This window comes from Platichthys flesus, chromosome 7 (genome assembly GCF_949316205.1).
Source record: "Platichthys flesus chromosome 7, fPlaFle2.1, whole genome shotgun sequence".
Classification (NCBI taxonomy): Eukaryota; Metazoa; Chordata; class Actinopteri; order Pleuronectiformes; family Pleuronectidae; genus Platichthys; species Platichthys flesus.
In genome coordinates this window covers 18,826,296-18,847,228 of record NC_084951.1, presented here as the reverse complement: position 1 = coordinate 18,847,228, position 20,933 = coordinate 18,826,296, and the positions used below count along the sequence as shown (strand labels likewise).

Below are 20,933 nucleotides of genomic sequence, written 5' to 3'. Positions count from 1 at the left end.
ATACTCTCTCAGGGGCGGAGGACCTCTTGTTCCACTGTCAAGAAAATACGAGGTAAGAAGAGAAAGAGGAACAAGGTGATCCAAGTTATCAAGGCGTTGATCACTTGCTGGCAGAAACTTCAGAGCGTCTACAAGCTCTCAAAGTAGCAAGTGATGTCTCGGCCTGATCCTGTGAACCTGCAGCTTTCTCATGAAGACATCAGGTGGATTTCCACTATAGGTTCTCCACATCTAACTAACAGTGGACATGACGTGACTTCTCATCTAACACAATGTCATGAATGTTCACTGTTGTCAAGTTCTCACTGTTTTGTGTAGTAAAACTATTCCAGACTTTGCATGTCCTTGTTTTTTTCGGAATAGTTTTACAGAAAGCACAGATAAAGCTAAGCTAAATATCCACAATGCATTAAGATCATTTCTGAACTCTCTTCCTGTTGTAGCAACTATCATGTTTGTGATTGTATTCATACATTACATTACATTACATTACATTACATTACATGTTATTTAGCTGACGCTTTTGTACAAAGCGACTTACATTGTTAGAACACTCAGCATGAAATGTGCCTCTGTCACTATATAATAAACATTTTAATTCTTCTCTTGTATTTATTATTATTGTGGTTGTTGTTGACACTATTATTACTCTCCCTATTTGACAAACCGTAAAAGCAGCATTACAGTATAACTCAACTATCATACATTAGTGTTAAATAAAGGAAAAAATTAGTAAATAATTAGGCCTAAATATTTAATAGAAAAATACTATACATTATAGTTTTATTGTTTAGTGTTTTTCACAGAGACACTGAAATAAAAAATAAATAAAACATTCGGTAGATATAACATTTATATAATTAATCTAACAGTAGTAGATTTATAAATTGAGAGATGCTTTATTGATCAAGAGGGAAATGTATGCCTCCAGCGTCACACAAAATAGTCAAACACAAAAGCATAATAATGATAGACAAATAATAAAAAAATCTTTCCACCAGAACTACTAAGCTTTCACTGTAAAGAGGTATGTGCTGATGGTAATATTCAATAAAAATATTTTCAGTATAATGGGATTGAAAGACTATTGAAGTCGAATATAAATACAGATTTAAAGATAAATTATAGACTTATATTATATTAATTAATAACTTTCAGCAAATTTTGGTATGAATTTGAGCATGTTAAAGCCCTGAAAAAGCCAATTCATTAGCCTGAATAATAATAATAATCCTTACAACTTCAATAGGGCCTCACTGGCTGTCAGTGCCTGTCAGTTGCTCGGGCCCTAATAACCGAACCTGTAAAAAGTTGTGCATCAAACTAACACACACAGCACATTTAAGTGTATTTCAAAAGGGGAAAACAGTGCAAGACTAAATCTTAAAATACAACATTATAATGCATAAAATCAACTAAAGATAGACACAGACAGTAATAGTGATAATCTATAACTTGAAGGTGATAATTGAATTAAAATAGAGAAGCGGAACCTTCGACTCACAGTGCTGTTTCCGCCCGGAAACTTATTATATGCTGCACAGCCTCGACTAAACGATCTCACAACGATGCGAAACATCAACAAGTCTTCATTCAAGGTAAAACAATAAATACCTCTATCACTTCTTAAACAGATTTACGGTTTAAATAAGGTTCGTTTAAATGTTTCCGTTTCCTGTTTTTCAGCGACACACGGAGTCCTTCCATCTCCTCTGGACATGAGACGCTGTCGTTTCTCAGCTGAAAGAGTTTAGTTGTTGCTCAGCTCGGTTCGGTTTGACTAGCAGCTCGAAGTGAAGAGGTCCTGGACAGAGACATGGCCAGTGGCGACAGCAGCAGCAGCATGGACATGGATCCAGATGTTGCCCTGAGGCGGTTTGAGGAGGGGGCCACCCTGGTGCTGCTGGGGGTCCCCCAGGGCACAGAGCTGGGCATCGACTGCAAGAGCTGGCAGGTGGGCCCTCGCTTCAAGGGGGTGAAGATGATCCCCCCGGGCCTGCACTTCCTCCACTACAGCTCTGTGAACGCACCGAGTTGCGGGAGTGAAATCGGCCCCAAGAAGGGCCTCTTCCTGTCCCTCAAACCCAGAGAGATCCTGCTGGCGAACTGGGACCCCCAAGAAGAAGACCTGGACTTCTCCGCCTCCAAGGACGAGGAGCAGGTGAGCCGCACCCGGGCCACCTTGCAGGAGCTGGACCCCCACCTGGGCCCCTATCCGTACGAGGTGATCAGGAAATGGGTGTCCCTCACCGACCGCCTGAGCGAGGAGCTGACCAAAAAGCTGCAGCCCGTGTCCGGTAGAATCTGCGCCTTCAGCGACGTGGTCCCAGAGGTTGAGTTCAAACACACCAAGGACCGGGCCGAGCAGCCGAGGAACGACACGGCCTGTCAGAGCATGAAGGAGGGCCTGGACAGGCTCCCCCGGATGAAGCCGAGGGAGGGGACGGAGCTGCGCTTCTCTGAAATCCCCCAGAAGACCTACCCGCCTGGGGCCACGCCAGCAGAGATCACCCGGTGCAGCCTGGACCTGAGCTACGCCCTGGAGACTGTGCTGGAGAAGAACTACGAGCTGCAGCCTCTCCACCTCCTCGGTATTTGTTTAAAACCTCAACATCAAGTAGTTAAAAGAGGCCACACTTTGACTTGATGTCTTTACTAACTTTCCCTCTCCTCTCTCAGGTGAGCTGCAGTTTGCCTTCGTGTGCTTCATTCTGGGAAACGTGTACGAGGGCTTCGAGCACTGGAAGCGTCTGCTGAATCTGCTGTGTCGCTCCGAGGACTCCATGCGGAAGAGGAAGGATCTCTACCTGGGACTCATCGCCGTGCTCTACCACCAGCTCGGAGAGATCCCCCCCGACTTCTTCGTCGACATTGTGTCACACAGCAACTTCCTCACCTCCACACTGCAGGTGCAGGTTCCACACTCAGATTTCAACATGTTGAAACAAATAAAATACAAATGATCACTAGGACATAAACGATCTAGGCTTACAGTTATCATGTGATGTAGATGCAACTGTTAAACTGTCTTAACACAGGAAATAAATGTTTTAACTTGTTTAGAATTGTTATCAGGAGATAGAAAATCATATGACAAATATAATCACACATTCCAGTCGGTATGGAAATATAGAAAGTAGAAGGTTTTATTTATCTTTCGAGGATTCGGAAGAGGAAAAAAAAGAAAAAGTGGATCCTTCTAAATTATTTTCTTAGATTTTTGACAAAAAGGTTGTTCGTGTCATTAACATTTTTATAACAGACGGAGTAGATGACGGCATATTTTACTTAAATCCCCACATGCATTGTCAGAGCCTGACCTAAATGTCAAAGGAGGTTTCACATATATATAAACTAATTGTTTGACTTTATTTCCTCGCAGGACTTCTTCCAGTTTGCCGTCGGCCCCGGTGTCGACAGCACGCTCCGCAAGAGGGCGGAGAAGTTCAAAGCCCACGTGACCAAGAAGTTTCGCTGGGATTTCGATGCGGACTCGGACGACTGCGCCCCCGTGGTGGTGGAGCTGCCTGAAGGTGTGACAGTGGACTGAAGCTGCTCTGGACTAAGATGTTGAATCCTTGGAATCATTAGCATGGGACAGGACTGAGTGTGATCTGAAGCTGAGGGAGAGCAGAGAAGCTCTAACACCACACAGAGGTTCTCACATAACCTTAACAGGAGTTTGCAGCTCAGCCTTATTTCAGTTACAGTGGAGATGCAGCTTACTGAATATCAACGGTGCCCTCTGGTGGTCATTTCTCTCATGCTCAACAAGCATGCTTGGAAGTTTTATAGCCACAGTCTCATCACATTTATTCCCAAAACAAACACCCTAGTATTTTAAAAAGTTAAATAAGAATGGTTGTAGACTTGATTAATGGTAAGAACCTGTCATTTTCTTCAAGAGACAGATCACCTAACTGTTCACCACAACTGCCAAGTAAGCAATGTATGAATGAAAGAGCTCTAACCGTGATGTGTAAACTAAATACCTCTGACTTTTAAAAAAGCGAAATCTACACATATTATACAGCGTTTCATTAGAGGACAATAGAGTAAGGTACTGAGGGACGGTAATGATTCTATCCTTCATACATTAATGAACTTAATCTTTTTTCGTTTTCTGCATCCATACTTGGCAGTAAGTTGGTCAAATATGAAGATCACATTTATTTTCCTCATTTTCAGCTTTTTTTTACACTTTCTATGATTTATTGGATCCAAGGTTTACTATAATAAAAACAACACTTTTGATACAAAGAAAGTTGTGAAGTGTGTGTCAATGCATGTGTCCCAGCTGGAATCATTTATTTTTCCTCCACTAGATGGCAGTCATAGGCCTTTTGGAAAGATTTACAACTCCACGTATCTTCATTTGAACTTTCACTGTAAATTTATAAATTACGTTTTCACACAGAATGAAAAGCTTTTGTTTTTGTCGCTGCAGAGATTTAAGCTTTAGTTGGAACTGGCAGCGGGATGGAAACGATCAAAGAGGAGCAACAGGTGGAAGGAATGAGGCTGCACAGATAAAAACGGGATCAACTGGATGAGATAATTACATGCAATCTATTGGCTCTCTCTCTTTCTCTGTGTGTGTGTGTGTGTGCTCTGTGACTGTGAAGGATTGGACAGGCTCCGTATTATCCTGTTGCTCCATCAATCCATTCACTCATGAGTTTCTCCCCATGCCCCTCCTGAACCCTCTGTCTCTCCAGCTGGACGTCTCTGCTTTGACGTGCCCCGGCTCTGTGAACTCATCTGTAACCATGTAGCTGCTGTGAAAGGGACCAAAGCCATCTGATGTAATTATCTGAATCAATAGAGTCTGGGGCTTTTTGATGGAGATCCTGGAGGGATTCCATCCTCCTCCCAGACGACAGATGCCCTTGTGAAATCAATGTTAATGGTCGGCTTTAAGATGAAAAACCCTCCTTTGATACATTTACACACATCTTAAAATGAGCTCCGTGTCCGTGGTCCACTCAGAGACAACTGGGGCCCTGCGCCGGTTTGTTATTTTCCTTTTGAATGCAATTAAATGGAGAGAGGGGCTTGGAACACACGGTGGAAACATCTCAGCAGCGCAACATGGGAAGGAAATGTACCCCAATTATTTGCAGATCCATTTTCCTCTCCGGGGATTGAAATACTGTACATTGTCAATGAGGCAATGACACCACAGGGACATCCCTGGCACACCAGCCCCTCCATTAAACCTGGAAATACATCAAGTCAGCAAATAGCCTCACGCAGTGTCCAAGCGTCTCTGTGCCGCACGCATCCTCTTCACCCTCGGGGAACGGCCTCCTGCCATCTTCCTGGTATGGCAACCATTTTCCTTTTAATCTCCCCTTATTTATTTCATTTGGTGCGGCCGCCCCGAGGAAGGAAGCGGGCTGGGAAACTGGTTTCATTGATTGTGCAGCGGAACCTCAAACCTCCACAGCAGGCCCCTGGCAGTGAAGCTCTCTCTCCGTTAGATGTGAGCTGGTCATTCTCACTGCTCAGCCCCTCGTTTCTCCTTCTCCTTCCTTCCAGCTCGCTGCATGGAGGAGGATGGGTGTCGGTGTGTGTGTGTGCAGCTTCTCGACCGAGCACTGACTCTACCTTTTTAATGTTAATGTGATGATAATGTGCAGTGTTTGATTATGTGTGTAGGGGAATAATTCAACTTTTCTTTTCACCCAAGCATCTGCTATGCAACATTACTGCTGCCAGGGAAGTTGTGTTTTTACTTCTATCTGTTGTTTGTTTATTAGTTTGTTGGTTAATTTGCATGATTACTCAAAAACTACAGACATATTTCCATGTAACCTGGTGGAACGATGGAACATGGACCAAGAAATAATCCATAACATTTTCTCATGGATCTGGACAAAGGATCCAGGAATTGTTTTACTTTATTGTGGGCATTTTTTGGAAAAGTCTTCCCAGGGAATTATTCATGGTTCTTGATGAAAGAAATCAAACATTTATTCTCAGATAATTTCAATGATTCTATGAGTGTGTGTGGCTTGGTTGAATTTAAAGGGGACTGTTGGTCCTTGGCAGAGCTGTGCATTCTACTGAGAGCCTTTCTATTCATTCTTGATTCTTTGTCTGTTAGTTTGCAGGATTACGTAAAATCAACAGGATGGATTACAACCACATTTAGTGAAAGGATGTGGTATGGATTAAGAAAGAGCCAGTTAAATCCTGATGTGGATCCAGATCAGGGAAAATCCATGAAATAATGTTTTTTTTTACCAGTTTTTAAATTGCAAGGTAGTGTCTTTTGCAACATCTTCATTTTATTTGCATCTAGTGAATTTAAATGTGGTTTCATAAGGAGACTGTTGGGTTTCGGTGGAGGTGTGTGCTCTACTACTTAGTGCCAGTGGTTAATGTTGCCAGTATCACTTGGGCCTTTCTTCAGGATTCGTTGCTGTTGTGAACGCGTCTGTGTCAAGAAAACCTCCCGCTGTGTTGTGCATGTGTGAAAGGCGCAGACTCTAGGAAAACTCTGCAGCCAATTCTCTGGATTTTACCCGGAGGTCATGTCTGAAAGCGGCTTTACTGTGACAGGTCAGAATATCTTCTGTGAAAAGAGACTATTGTCCGCGATCGGTGTAAATTCAGAAATACACGAGCAGGATTATCAGCACAGAGAGATTCAGTACTTTCTAACGGCTGTTTCCTGTTTGCCTGATCCTTCACACGTCTCTAAACACACCATTTTTGTAGAAGTTTCAGATGCAAGTTTAAGTTTCTCACGTTTTTCTGTTACGATTGATGATTGCCATTTCTCTGCCTGTAGTCTGTCTTTCAGCCACTGATGTGAAGTCTGTTTCTTTCTACGACCACTTTGATGTATCGCAAGAGGCATAATTAGAATGAATAGCTTGTCAAAAAAAAGTGGGCTTTTTGGTAATTGCCCGTGTCGTAAGATAACATGTGGGAAAAGATGTTGGTGCAGAAGTGGAACGAGTTTACTGTGTGAATGCAAAAAATATGTGTATTTACAAACCTCAGCAGTGAAGCGAACAGTTTGAACTTTTACTTTTGAGGTGAAACAGTGAAAATGAAAAAAAATCAGTTCAATGACTTGAAACTGTGATGAAAAGTGTGTATGAACAACACACACAAAAACACACACACACACAATAGCTGCCGCTCTCTCTCACTTTTTTTGTCAACCTCAAAATAGTTTGTGTGCGTGTGCATGTGTGTGCATGTGTGTGCGTGTGCGTGTGCGTGTGCGTGTGCGTGTGTGTGTGCGTGTGAGATGACCAGGCTTTGATTCCCCCTTTTTCACATATCTTACTTGCATGACCCAAATTGTGAGCCAGGCACGTGTACATTTTCCAAGGACATGTATATGAGTGTGCGTCAAGGGAGGGCACGTGCACGCTTGGATCTCTGGTGCCCAGACATATGGACGGGGGGGGGGGGGGTCACTGAAAGCGAGGATGGACGAAGTTAAAAATCTCCTCCTGGAAATGTCATACCTGCCAGGGAAGAGGGAAGAGAGAGAGAGTGTGAACAGTATGCTCTGTTATGGTGATCTGCTGAAGTGATTAAAGCCAGGAGCTGAAAACAAAGCGGTGGACCTTTGAGGTCTGGTCAGCACACGTGTGTTAGTGTCTGCCTTTCTGATCATGTACAGCACAAGGACGCGACAGCTGGCCGAGACATTTCCCAGGCTGACTAATTAAAGTTGTAGAGGGGAAACGAGTACATGCTGTGATTAGCACACTTGCAGACACACTCACCTCTCAGGGTTGTCACAGGACACGTGGAGGTTTCTGCTCCTTTATCGTCCAGGAGTTTAACTAAACACCGGACGAGTCTTTATGAATGAAGCACAGTAAAGAGCCTGCATGGACCAGAGTCCCATCAGATAACTCTCACCCCCCCCCCCCCCTCCTACCTGCCCATCAGATGACTGATCTCTGACTCCCATTTTTGGTGTGTGTGTGTGTGTGTGTGTGTTGTATTTGGCTGTGGCACTCAGAGAATGAACTCTGGCAGACCTTGTCACAGCAGAAAGGATTTGAATACCCCTGCACCACCAAACACGCACAGGAGGGCTCTGCTTTCACACACACGCGCAAGCACGCAACACACACAGGCACAAAACTGCTCAAGAACAACATGGGTATAGAGAACATGAGCCATAGACAGTGACTGTGTGTGTGTGTGTGTGTGTGTGTGTTTTGAGGCCAGAGCAGAGCCCTGCTGGTAGCCCCACATCCTTGAGTGGACCAGGTCTTTTCAAACAGTGCTCTGAAAAGGAGGAAAACACTCATTGTTGTACCTGTTTTGACCTCCTATCGCTTGTTAGCTTCATTCCTGCTCACCCACTCTGCCGCCTGCAGCAGCACCGTCCCTCGATTGTGAATAATTCAGACGTTTCTGATGTATTATTCTGACTTCACACACACACACACACACACACACACACACACACACACACAAACACACACTTACACACATACACACACACACACACATACACACACACATGCCTCCTCTCCTGCTCCCAACATGTCAGGTATGAAAGATTATTTATTAGCAGGTGGGAAGAAAAGATTCAGACATTTATTAAACGGTGGATATATATATACAATAACCTGCCTATTTCGTAGCTTTCTCTCTTAGTAAATATTAATAATTCAGGAGATGCAACTGTGCACATGAGTCTCTGCTCTGTCTAGAACCTGGCTCCGTGCAGGGCTGCTGCTGATGCTCAGGTAGAAGAGCCCCTCCACTGAGGTTGATGGTATCTCCCTGTGTCCACGTGTCATTGAGAAAGACACTAAAACCATTGTTAACCTTACAATTCCCTGATGTGCAGGTAAATGGAAAAGAAAATTGCTTTGTACAACAACTCGTAAAATATTTGGAAACTTTGGATTTTGCATTCAATTTGTAGCTCTCTGTGGCAAAACTTGAGATTTGACAAAATGTTCAGATGATTTGAACACATGATTTGAGCGGCAGGGTGGTTCAGTGGTTGGGGTTTTCGGTTCCATTCTCCGGTTGGCCGGGGTCTTTCTGTGTGGGTGTTCTCTGGCTTCCTCCCCCAGTCAGACAGACATGCAGCTGAGGTTAATTGAAGAAGCTACATGATCTGTAGGTGTGAATGTGAGTTGGTCTTTTAATGCGACACGCTGGTGATTTGTGTGGTCAGTGAGGGCTTGGCTCCTGCTTCCTTTGGACCTGATGGATGGATGGAGCATTCCATTAATTTCTTCTTTGAATGGGAAGAAAGAAAATGTGTCTGTTTGTGAGAAACCCTTTGGAAAAATGAGATTCAAGTATTAATTCAGAGCACTTCACTCCTCGAGTCACGTGCACACGTTGGTACAGCACTTCCAGGGAGGAGTTTACCATTGAGCGTCTTTCCCCTAGGACACTTCGACATGAGGACGGAAGGAGTCAGGGATCAAACCCTTGACCTTCTGATCACTGGATGACCCGCACTACCTCCTTAGCCACATATTAACGTGATTGTGGAGTGGCTTTTTGTGGAGCTTTCAGTCACATGTCACAGTCTTTCATTTTTGACATTAACCTCACATGATAGTTCCAATTCATCTCTTCTTAGTCTCATTTGTAAATGTTCTCGTCATGCTCTTTTTCTTGTGACCTCCTCTTCTCTCTCAGAAGGTGTGTGAAGTCCTCACTGATCAAGCTGTAGCTCAGTGTGAAAAACCCCAGGATTTGTTTTTGGACACATGGAGCTTTTAAAAAGCCACTGGAAGAAGAAAACCCCACCTCCCCTTTTATATTCCCATTTGTCTTTAATACAACAGTAAATCTCTCTCTTCCTGTCTCCTCTATGCAGTTTTTCCTTCATCTCAATCTTTCCTACAGTTTTCCACTTCCTCCATCACTCGGCTTATCCCTCGTCCAGGCTCGGGCTGAGATACAAGTCCATCTTTCAGAGGAGAAGAGCAGAGAGATCTGTTTTCAGTATTTGTATATTCCGCAGTCACGCTCCTACTCTATTCTGTGTTGTTTAAAGTCTTGATCCCTTCTTAATCATGAGCAGACCCAAAAGGAACATCAATCCTCATCAGGGGGAGTTTATCAGGATAGTTAAGTAAATAACTCTTAATTACCGCTTCCTCTAAAGTCTTTCCCTACTTCTAACCAGCTCCAACTCTCCTCCAGTGCTGCTGGCCAGAGTCCCAGTCTCGTCTCAGCTGATCGTCCCTGATCTGAGCCCATAGCTGTCTCCCGTCCTCTCCTGCTGCTGTCACCACTGCAATTAAGTCTGTCTCATTGGACAAGCCTCTGTCAGTGTGCATGAGCGCATGTGTGGATTCTCCCATGTAGTGGCCAGGATCACTGGAGCCAGGTGGCCACGTGTTTGGCTCACAAGAGGCCATTTTTCTTTCAGTGTTAAACTACAGGCAATAAACGCAGCCATGTGATACACACGGCGTAAAGGTTTGGTTCAATGCCAAAGACTTGGCAACAGATGCATGGATACAGACATTAGATACCAGGAACGAGACATTTCACATCAAGTTTTGCAACTGGGATAAATTTTCTATTCACAAATGAGCCGAATGGTTTGAACCCAGTCCAAGATGTTAATCTTTGAGGAGGAGATAATGGCCCTGGTTCTGAGATATGTGGCCTGTAATGGATGAGCACAGCAGCTTAACTGTAGCCCAGAATTCAATGGGTCTCTGCTGAGTAGGTTTGACACAGGAGAGGTTTGAAGGAGCCGAGGTCAGAAAGCGAAAAGCTGCAAACAAGAGACAACTGAACATGTCCAATCATCTGCATTCAAAAAGAAAACAAAACAAAAAGTCTTCTGGCTTCGGGATCAACCAAACAACTTGTTAGGTGTGGTTTCACTGTGGTATGTTGGCTGACAGACAATTAAGCGGCTTAAATTACTAACAACTTGCAGAAGCTGCTCCTCTGCCATGATGTCACTAGGAGCTGCAACAGAGCATCAACACTGCGGCGACAAACAGAGGCAGCCAGAAAGAGGATCGCTCACAACTCTTCATTCTGTCTCTTCACCGTCTCCTCTCCATTCTCCCCGTTTCACCTTCTCTCTGCTTCGTGGCTGGTGTTGTTTACCTCTCCTACCCACGGTGTCTGGCCAGTAAACAGACGTTGGCCCCTCTCCTGGGCCGCGACCGGCTCCACATGTCTGCACTGGGCCCTCTCCATCTCCGCATTACCACTGAACCGCAGCTGGCTAATGAAAGTCAGGCCGACTGCCCACATGAGCGCCAGGCAGCACCCGAGCTACTGGAGAGTCCTGAGAGGAGGAGAGGACTTAACGGCTGTGGACGTGCCAGTGACTCTGGAGACGGTTGTATAAATATTTGAGGCTGGATGGGATACAGAAACATCAGGGCAGGATTCCGTCAGTGTCGTGGCCGATTCCAATCCATGCAAACATACTGTACTTATGCAGAAAAAACATACGTGTTACATTAGTATTCACTTATGTCTTAGTCCACTTCTTCAAGCTCAGTTCTGCTCCTCTGGTGACATTGAACCGCTGTTCTTTTAACCTGCTTAGCCCACAGCAGATATTATACTGCTTTCACAACTCTGTATGCATATGTATGTGTGTTGTGTGTGTGTGTGTGTGTGTGTGTGTGTGTGTGTTTTCATGCATAGGTGCCCAGGACACACAGACACACTAAAACCATTTCCTCTGTTTTACCAGGTGGGGTGTCAGAACCCGGCAGCGGTATCCACCTCCCTGTTCAGATTCAGGGTTTCTTGTTCGTGTAGTTTCTTGAGGAAAGGCGTCCGGTCCAAAGTAAACATTTTGATCTGAGAACTCACTTAGCCACATGCAGCTGGCGCTCCAGTAAAAGACGGCGCTCGCCATGTGTTGAGTTATACGCGAGGATGCGGAGTGAGGATCGGCCTTGTGGCTAATCATATTCTACTCTCACAGCTTCCAGTCTGCATCCCTTCCTGTGCACCCCCCCCCCCCCCCCCGCCAGGATTCATGGGTAGACACACAAAGACCCGCAAAAAGACGGAAACTCGTGTGGTGATCTGGTCGCTTTTGATGGTCAGAGAGGGGGAAAGAGACACTTCATTTTTCTTTATAAAGGTGATGTCATATCTCCTACATTGGTTTGTCTGAATTGTGATAAGACTTTTCTTGGAGTAAAAGAAGGATGTAAATTATGACTGTAAAAAAAAATTCTGCCTAGTTTAGGAAACGTTGCATAAGCAAAAATGGTTCATTGGTACATTTACACCTTTTATCTGTTTGTTTTAATCTTACAAGAGACAGAACAATGTAATAAAGAAAGAAAGATCCTCGCCGAGATGCTGTTTCATATACTTTTGTGTCAGAGGTGTGTGGGTGGATCCAAAAATACAGAAGCAAAGTTCAGTAGCAAAAAACACTGGAAAGCAAAAAGGACTCAAACAAGGTTAAACTGAACGAACATAAGAAACACTGGGAGGTAGCAACAAGAAGCCACTGGAAACATGACAGCGAACGACAGCTTTCCAGTCAGAACCTCAGATAAGTAGAAGTGTTGTATAGTTTCTTAATTTTTTGTACATGTGCATAAACAGGAAAAGAAACCTCTCACATCAACTCACAATAACAGGCATTACATAGAGAAACAATAAGCTTTTGAGATTCATCTGCTGATGTTGGCTTCTATAAAACAGATATTTATTGTCCTTTATTATGAGTGAATGAAAGACACTTTCACACAGCTGTTTGCACTATTACACTTGGGGAATTCGGGAGTATGTTCAAAGAATTAGCGAATGATAAGTTTATTTATTTTTGAAAACAGGTCTCTTTATATTTGTGTGCATGTTGTTGTTTATTTCACTATTCCATCATTTGAAAGGGACTGCTTCACTCTCCTTTTCTTTTTTGGCAGCGCTGTCCCTCTCATAAAAGCAGAGGAATGACGGGCAAATCGGTGGCGGTCACACACAGCCAATTTGGAGTCCAGCTTTTCACACAATCATTTCACACGCCCGAGAGAGACCCCTGTCTGCAGCGAGGACATGGGGGGCGTATCATAAACATGCTTGTTTGGGTTTTAATGCTAAGTGGAAAAGATCCCGGCTTTTGTAAGTCAAGCGAGTTTGTGGCTGGGACATGAGTAGTGTGACGCCGTATATAAAATGTGTACAAACCACACAGAGCTATGGAACCTCCTTTTCCCTTTGGGATGTACTGACGCCTCCATGCTTTAGGGGGATTGGGGGGGCTTATCTGACAGAATTCCTGACTGGTCCACTTGGGAATAGCTTCAGTTGAAGGCAGTTTCAGCAGGAGAGCCTTAACGTCGATATCTGGGGTCAGCAGCGCACAAAATCTTACCTTAATAACTAAAAGGCTCAGAAAACTCAATGCAGGCTCTAGATCAGCACATCAGGGTTTCCTAATCCAAACCACACAAACGTACTTATTTGTACAGCCATGCACTCACTCTCTCGTTCCCACACCACACACATCTACACACACTCACACATGTGTTTGACTGGCACATGTTCTGTGATTGCTGTGGCAGATATCCTTCATATCCTGTCCGGTTTTTTGTTAGCCTTTGAGATCAGAGGGTTAAAGCCATCGCCGCCATTGCTCAGGGAGGCTGAGGATCCCCCCCCCCCCCCCCCCCCTTAAATAAAAACATCTCGAAAGCCCCAGGGACAGGATTGACCCTTCAAGTTAAACACTCATCTTCTGTCACAAATATCTGCGTGTCCTCGATGATGAGAACTAGCAGCGAAGGAACACAGGCGTAAATTGAGAGTATTAATTACTTATTCATGCAAAGAAATTACCCAGAATCTACCCTTGATACCTGCGAGGCTTTGTACCTGATGATCGCTTAGAAGGAGAAACAGTGAATTGGAATTAACTGAGAAGGAATTCATTAGTACAGCATGCCTCTTGTGAAAAGCTTGAGATCCCACGTAATAGGCATGAAGGTATTTTTGTATGATTAATGGACTTGGTAGATGGGGGGGGGGGGCTTTGGGTCATGGGATCTGGGCTGGGGTCAAGGCCAAGGTTACGGGGATCATGGAAAGCTTGTTGACGGGCTGCTCTGTTCTGATGGATTGTTGGTGATGCAGAAAAGCACGACTTACGATGTTAAAGCCCAGATGTGAACGGGCAAATATCTCTTTTATACCGAGGGAAGCTGTGACCTCTGGAAAAAAGGGCAGTCTATTGGTCCTTTATTTTGAAATCCCATCAACAACACAACTATGATCTGACATTAAACATCCCTAGTTGACTCACATCCACTTCTGATCTTTGCGATGATCTGGCTGAGATGGTCCCTCCAAGCTGTGAACGAGACACTGACTTATATTATAAGTTATATATTTGATCGTTTTATCCACTACTTGTTGAACTTTTACACACTGGCCTGGCTTCTCTCTGCAGAAAAGAAGTTAAGCTTTTAACCCAGAGTGTGTCTCCTCGGACCGACGGTATAGGCACACAATTAGGGTGAAGTGGGAACAATTATGCTGCACCCCCCTCCCTCTTCTGGATCCATATCCAACCTGCTCATTAGTCGTTCCCTCCAGCATCACACCCAACCGAGCTCGGTCCTCTTCCAGTCTGGAGAAAAATTCCTGTCTTTATTAAAATGTGAGATTTGTTTGGCAAGCACTGTGTCGTATGAAGGATTACACTGCCAGACAGAGGAGTCTGTCTAAACCTCCCTGGGCCTATACCTTTAAACCAACATGTTCCAGCTCCCATACTGAAACCGGGCCCTTCATAATTGATTTATTGACACTGATCAACCTATCGGCCGCGATTACATTCCACACTGAAGACATTTCACAGTCTGTAAAATCAAGTTGTGAGACCTAGGACCCCCCCCCCACTGAAAGTATGAACATATGAGGGCTTTGGACTTTTCAAGGGTATGTTGAAGTGTACATACAAGAGGGTATGTAGAGGTGCTGGCAGCAGCTGTTGTGTGTTTATTATGTGTCCTATGCATTATAATAGAATTTACAGCCTTTAGCTGGTTCATAAAAGGAAGAAGGTCCACGAAAGATCACGAAAGATTCTAGGGCAGGGGTGACATTTTTGGTGATTTATACAATTCCATATCTACCCAGAATACTCAAACCCCAACCGGAGACTGTGTCCACATTGTGTCACACTGTAAAGCTATTGTTAGTTGTGCAGTTGTTGCCCCTTTGGGGCCTCACAACCTTTCCTGCAAACCTCAAAGCAGTCATGAGGTTTTGAGTAAAGGTGGATTTAGTGTCTGGCCCTCACCACCAAAACAATGTCCTATACTGGGGCAAAGTCCCCTTGCTACCACTGTGGGTCTCCCAACATCAATCAGACGGAAATAGCTCACCAGTTTCATCATTTTTATTGTCAGATAAACAGACATAAAGTCAATATTCCAACATAAATAGAGTCCATCCTCACCTCCTCCATCACCATCTGGTTCACTGCTACCACCGCAAACGACAAAAGGAGGCTGCAGCGGATCATCCGTTCTGCTGAGAAGGTGATCGGCTGCAATCTGCCATCTCTATAGGACCTGTTGCCTCTAGGACCCTGAGGCGTGCAGGTAAGATTGTGGCTGATCCTTCCCACCTGGGATACAACCTCTTTGAGGTTCTTCCCTTGGGCAGGAGGCTGCGGTCCATCAGGACCAAAACCGCCCGCCACAAGACCAGCTTCTTCCCGGCTGCAGTTGGCCATATCAACAAGGTCCGGGACCCCCACCTGACTCTGACTTTTATTCTGCCCCCACACCTCAAGGATGTGTTAAATTAACACTTTATATTGCATTATATTATACTGCATTACATTTACATCTTGTATTTCACTTTTTACTTCACTTTTTATATCTTTTATCTATTATATATATTTTATTTAGATATGTTTATGTCTAAATAAATGTTACTTTGTATAAATATTAGAAAAAGGGAGTAAATAAGAAGTAAATAGTGAGGAAATATATATTGTTTCTTTTTATTGCTTTTCTTATGTGTGTTGTATTTATTGTGTTTTTATGTTTTTTTTGTTTCTATGTTCATTGTATGCACCAAGTAAACCTATTTAGCCATAAATACTTTCTGATTCTGATTCTTAAATCACCTGACACACAACCTCTCTGCAGGGATTGGCTCAGCTTCTCTCTATCTGTGTCAGTCTCATCTCTCTGTGCCTCGTTTTAACCAACGAGAGAATTTGGACAACTAGATTCTGCCGAACTAATCGCAGCTGGAGGTGCTCTGATGAGCGATGGCCACCCCAACAACACAAACATGCAAACAACACACCACAATTGTATTATAAAGCTATTGAGTTTGAATATATACATTTATCACAAGTGTGCTGAGGTTGTCACAACATCAACTCATGCATTCAGTAACACAGAAGAAAACTTTCCACCTTTGAGATCCACCTTTGAGATTCACAGTGAAGTTCAACTTAAAACTTCTCTACATCATTTTTTTAGTCTGTAGTCGGTCTAACATTGTATTGTGCTGTCGGTTATTCATTTGCCACAGTAGTAACAGTGGTTGGATCCGAAACGAGCCACAACTTAAGTGCACGTGTGCATGCATGCGGCATTGGTTGGCTCCAGTACCTTTATTCAAAAAGCACACCTCTTTGCAGATGTGTGTGTGTGTGAGCCAGAGAGAAAGGAGACAAACTGTGTGTGAGTGTTTCAGGAATGTGTCGGTGCACAGTTGGTACCTGGAGCTCCACTCTGATCTTCAACTGCTACAATTGACCCTGAGAGCGTCTCATTTGTCCAAGTCCACCAATCAATTGACATCCGCAAGTTTTCCTGCCCTGAGGAAACACTCTTACTGCACTGGCACTGAACGCTGGCAATGGACTTAAATCGTGAGCTGCAGAATTATCCAATAGGTCTGTAATTCTTTGGCATACTGCACATACTGATTAACTGGTTTTGAATGCACACACACACACACACACACAAACACACACACGTCCTTTAACCTCAACCGAAACCTAACCTTAACACATGTCTAAATGACACATTTAAAGATTTAAATTATGGGGATTTTTTGGCCTCCATCAGGAAGACAAGTCCCCATAAGGTGATTGAGGTCCCCACACTATGAGTAATACCTGCATCCAACACTCATATACTCACACACTGCACCATGTTACTGGACCTACAGCTTTCACAGCTCTCTGTGCTCCTCCTCTGTTCTGAGCTTGTGCCAGATGCTGTGAAATGAGATTATTAAGTGTGAAATGAGGAGCTCTCCCCTTTTCATACGATCCAGGAAGCGGACAAATCAGGGTTAAAGACAGTCCACGGACAGCGCTGAGAGATAGCTGCAGGCTAATGCAATATAATGAAGGGGTGGTGGTGGGGGGGAATATCTTCCACATCACTGCATACAACCTTCTTTGTATTCAAGAAAGGTTTATCCAGTCAGAGGAGGAGATGATGGAGGCCGAACTATCTCCTCCAGCATGAGGTCCCTTCATAAATGATCCCAGGTTGAGCAAACATCCATCTGGGCATGAAGTGCAGTCCTCACCTCCTAACCTGCGCCTCCTCTCGCTCGCAGCCCTCAGCAGCGTCTGCCTGACTCCGCTGCGATGGCATTCCCTGCATACCTGAGCTCTCAACTGACAGGGGCACATGCACAGGTCACAGGGCCACAACGGGGAGCGGACGTACGCGTATTAACTCGAGTCTCCAATGACAGGCCCATTTTCCCATTATTTCAGATGAATCTTTCCCAGGCTATGGGGATACAGAGGATAGGGATACCATATGGGTCAAGCGGCTGAGTAAAGTGAGGGTGAGGGGTTGAGGCACGCTGGTTTCAACCCTGGTCGACTGTGACCTCTGACCTCCTGATGTGACCCTGAGGCGAACTTAGCAGAGGCCGACCTCTTGTGATGGGGTAATTAGCGTGAACAATAACGCACAATTGGTTACAGTTGGATTAGCTTGAACCCATCTAATAAGGCATGCAATGCACCAAGTGGCTCAGTGAAGCGCTCAAGTTGGGAAATGATACACACTCTTTGATGTCTTAATGAAAGACATATCTCACTGGCTGCTTGATCGCCATACGTGCTGCAGATAATAATAGATGCATGAAGTTTCTGCATCAACAAAGCAACAATGAATGACAAGATACGTGCTAAATGACTTTCACAATATATTCACTCACCCACTACTGATTTCCTTCCTGACTTATTCATTTAATTCCTTGTTTTCCTGTAGCGGAATCTTCAAAAATGCCCTCTCTGACTTCTATTGAGCACGGAACACTGTGTTTACATAAGCTTCTCCATCTGTAAGTCCTTTATTTTTAATTTCAGTGAGGTTGATCCCTCCTTCAGATGATGCAACACAACTCATGGTGCCCATTGTAGGCATACAAAGCATTTCATTGTGATGCTCTTTTTGGATTTCTTTTTTTTAGGTGTTAACGTCTAGAGACCCGGTGGGAAAACACATTATTCCACAGATTGTGGTGAAATGTAATCCATTGGACTCTCACCTGATTAGGTTTGATTGTGAGTCTCATTTTATTTGGGGAGTTTAATCCTTATACCAAACTTCTTAAACAGTGTTATTTACTTACAGAGTAGCAGCTAATACAGTTTACAAATCAAATCCATTAACTTAATGTGAGCAAATAACTTGGAGCAAATGTGATTCTTACTGTAATTGCACCAACAAGCCAAATGGACAATGATCTAATCCCCTAATGTTTCTATTCAAATGGGATTCATCTGCAACAATCAGATTTTTAGGGTTACTCCCAAGAATGTGTTGAGGTTAAATAAGGTAAAATTGTTTCAAAGTAAATAAAAAATATCCATGTGAAAAGTGAAAATCAAAAGACTTTCTAAACTAATATTTTACAGCAAAATGATCTGTCACAATCAACTATAATCTAGGAGCTGATCGTTCTGGAGTTTGTTTGTTTCACCATACAATGGCTAAAGTGCCCCCATACAATATGTTTTGCCCCCTGGTGGCTAACTCCAGTATGGTTAATAAAAACTGCCTCCTCCATGTTAGCAGATGGGACACGGACCAAATTAAAAAGTAAAAGTACACATTAAATAAGTTTTGTACAAGAATAGGTTCTGTAATCCTAGATAGTTTTAATCAAACTGGTGTGTTTTCTAGTGTTTATTTAATCAGTTTTGTTTTATTTATTCGATGAGTCAAAAATGTGGTGAAATGATGAAAAGTCAACATGCTTTTATTTCATTCTGTACTTAAATATGTCGACTTGTTTATTTTCACATTTTTCTTATCATCACAACTAACTGGCATTGGGAGGGTGTGACTTCCCCAGGAGTGACGCCATCCGCTTCTTTTCACGGCTTCAGCAGGAGGGCGTATAGCATGCAAGGACATCAGTGATGTTCCCCCCAAACCCCTAATCCCATCCCCACAGGCGCCTTCTAGTACAGTAAACCGTTGCGTTCGATTAGACCCAAAACAAAAGCGGTTACTGCCCTCAACTGAACCCGGGTCTCTGCAGTGGTCCGCAAGTGTGTTTTTCCCAGCACCCACCAGGCGCCCCCGCTATTTATGCAGTTTAACAGAGGAGGGGTCCTGCCAGACTGCAGGCGAACTGAATAATATCTCACTACTCCCCACAAGACCACTGGATCCTGATCTGGAAATTCTTTAACAATAAACTGTACCATATTTGATTTAGTCGCTGTCATACATATAATTTACTGCTCTCACTCACAGCAACAAGAATTTGATTGTGGCCAGGACACAAATGATGAGGTGGCAGTTCACTCACAGTGACTTCCACAAAGGCCCCAGTAGCAATTTGTTGTGTTTACTGCCTGGAGTGCTGATTGTTTCCAGTATTATTAACAGAACCGAGCGTTTCTGTCTCCGGTTCCTGAAGAGCATCCAACAAACTGAAGCTGCCTTCCCTTCTTCTCTCTGCAGTCCCCCTCTGTGGGCACAAAGATTGCCTGAACGGAATGCACTTGATTCATTTAGAATGTCTTCTATTTCCATCTTTCCCTGTTTTTCCCTCACAGCATCATATTAGCATGTAAAGCAGAAAGGCCCCAGAACCGGACGGCTATGAGATGTCTTGAATAGGTTACATGTGATTAACAGTTTGCTAAAATAATGTTCAAGAAGACATTCAAAAGAAAAGATTGAATCCCTGTTGAATGTGCAGAGACTTAATCTGTTGCAGTGGGGGAATGTGAAGAGGGGAATCATGCCAGCTTTGTCCAAGCAGGCTGTTTCCTGGGGAAATGACCAGGCCTTCTGGCTCCGTGTCTGTGTGGATCAGGAGCATATCACTATTAACACATGCTGCTTTCATCCTTCCATTCTGCCTCAGGTTTACATTTACGGTCCTGCTCATTAACATACAGGTTAAAAAGTGAATTTCAAACGGGATTGAGAGCGATCATTACCAAGTCCTACACCGATGATAAAGAGGGACCGAGAACTCGCTGATAATGAGAAAAGTGTAGCCACTTATCTTGATTGGTTTGCCCCCAGTGGAAAATCGCACATAATAATTTAATGTAAAATTTCAACAAGGTCACGACGCGGAGGAAAGTCAGAGTTGAAAAGTCTAGGCTCACGTTGGAATCAACCAACCGAGAATTTATAGTATAGACCCCCAGTGCTATTTAATTAGAACAGGGGTGTCAGGGGAGGACTGGCCTCCATTACCCCTGATTGGAGAGGCTGAAATTATTTCCATTCCTCCATCAACTGTGTTCAGTGTTAGAGGACCCATTTATTTGCAATTACCATGCCTGGCTCTGAAATATACTCTACCTTCTGCTATTATTTTATTTTAATGCTGAACGGGCTTCAGTTTGATTGGAGAATTTTGCTGGGTTACACAACGCCGTCAGTACAGTGAGCATGAGAGTAGACGTCCGTACATTTGGCAGCGTGAATGGAAACATTTCCAGC

The 20,933-nt window shown here is 43.8% G+C and overlaps 1 protein-coding gene across 1 annotated transcript; it reads left to right on the top strand.

The window, feature by feature from the left end:
* Window positions 1–1,518: 1,518 nt before the first annotated feature.
* aar2 (AAR2 splicing factor) lies at window positions 1,519–4,258 on the top strand. Its single transcript, XM_062392724.1, has 4 exons — window positions 1,519–1,598; window positions 1,687–2,591; window positions 2,680–2,909; window positions 3,383–4,258. Exons 2-4 carry the CDS (start codon window positions 1,817–1,819, stop codon window positions 3,548–3,550), a joined length of 1,173 nt encoding a protein of 390 aa, XP_062248708.1. The 5' UTR covers window positions 1,519–1,598; window positions 1,687–1,816; the 3' UTR covers window positions 3,551–4,258.
* Window positions 4,259–20,933: the final 16,675 nt, after the last annotated feature.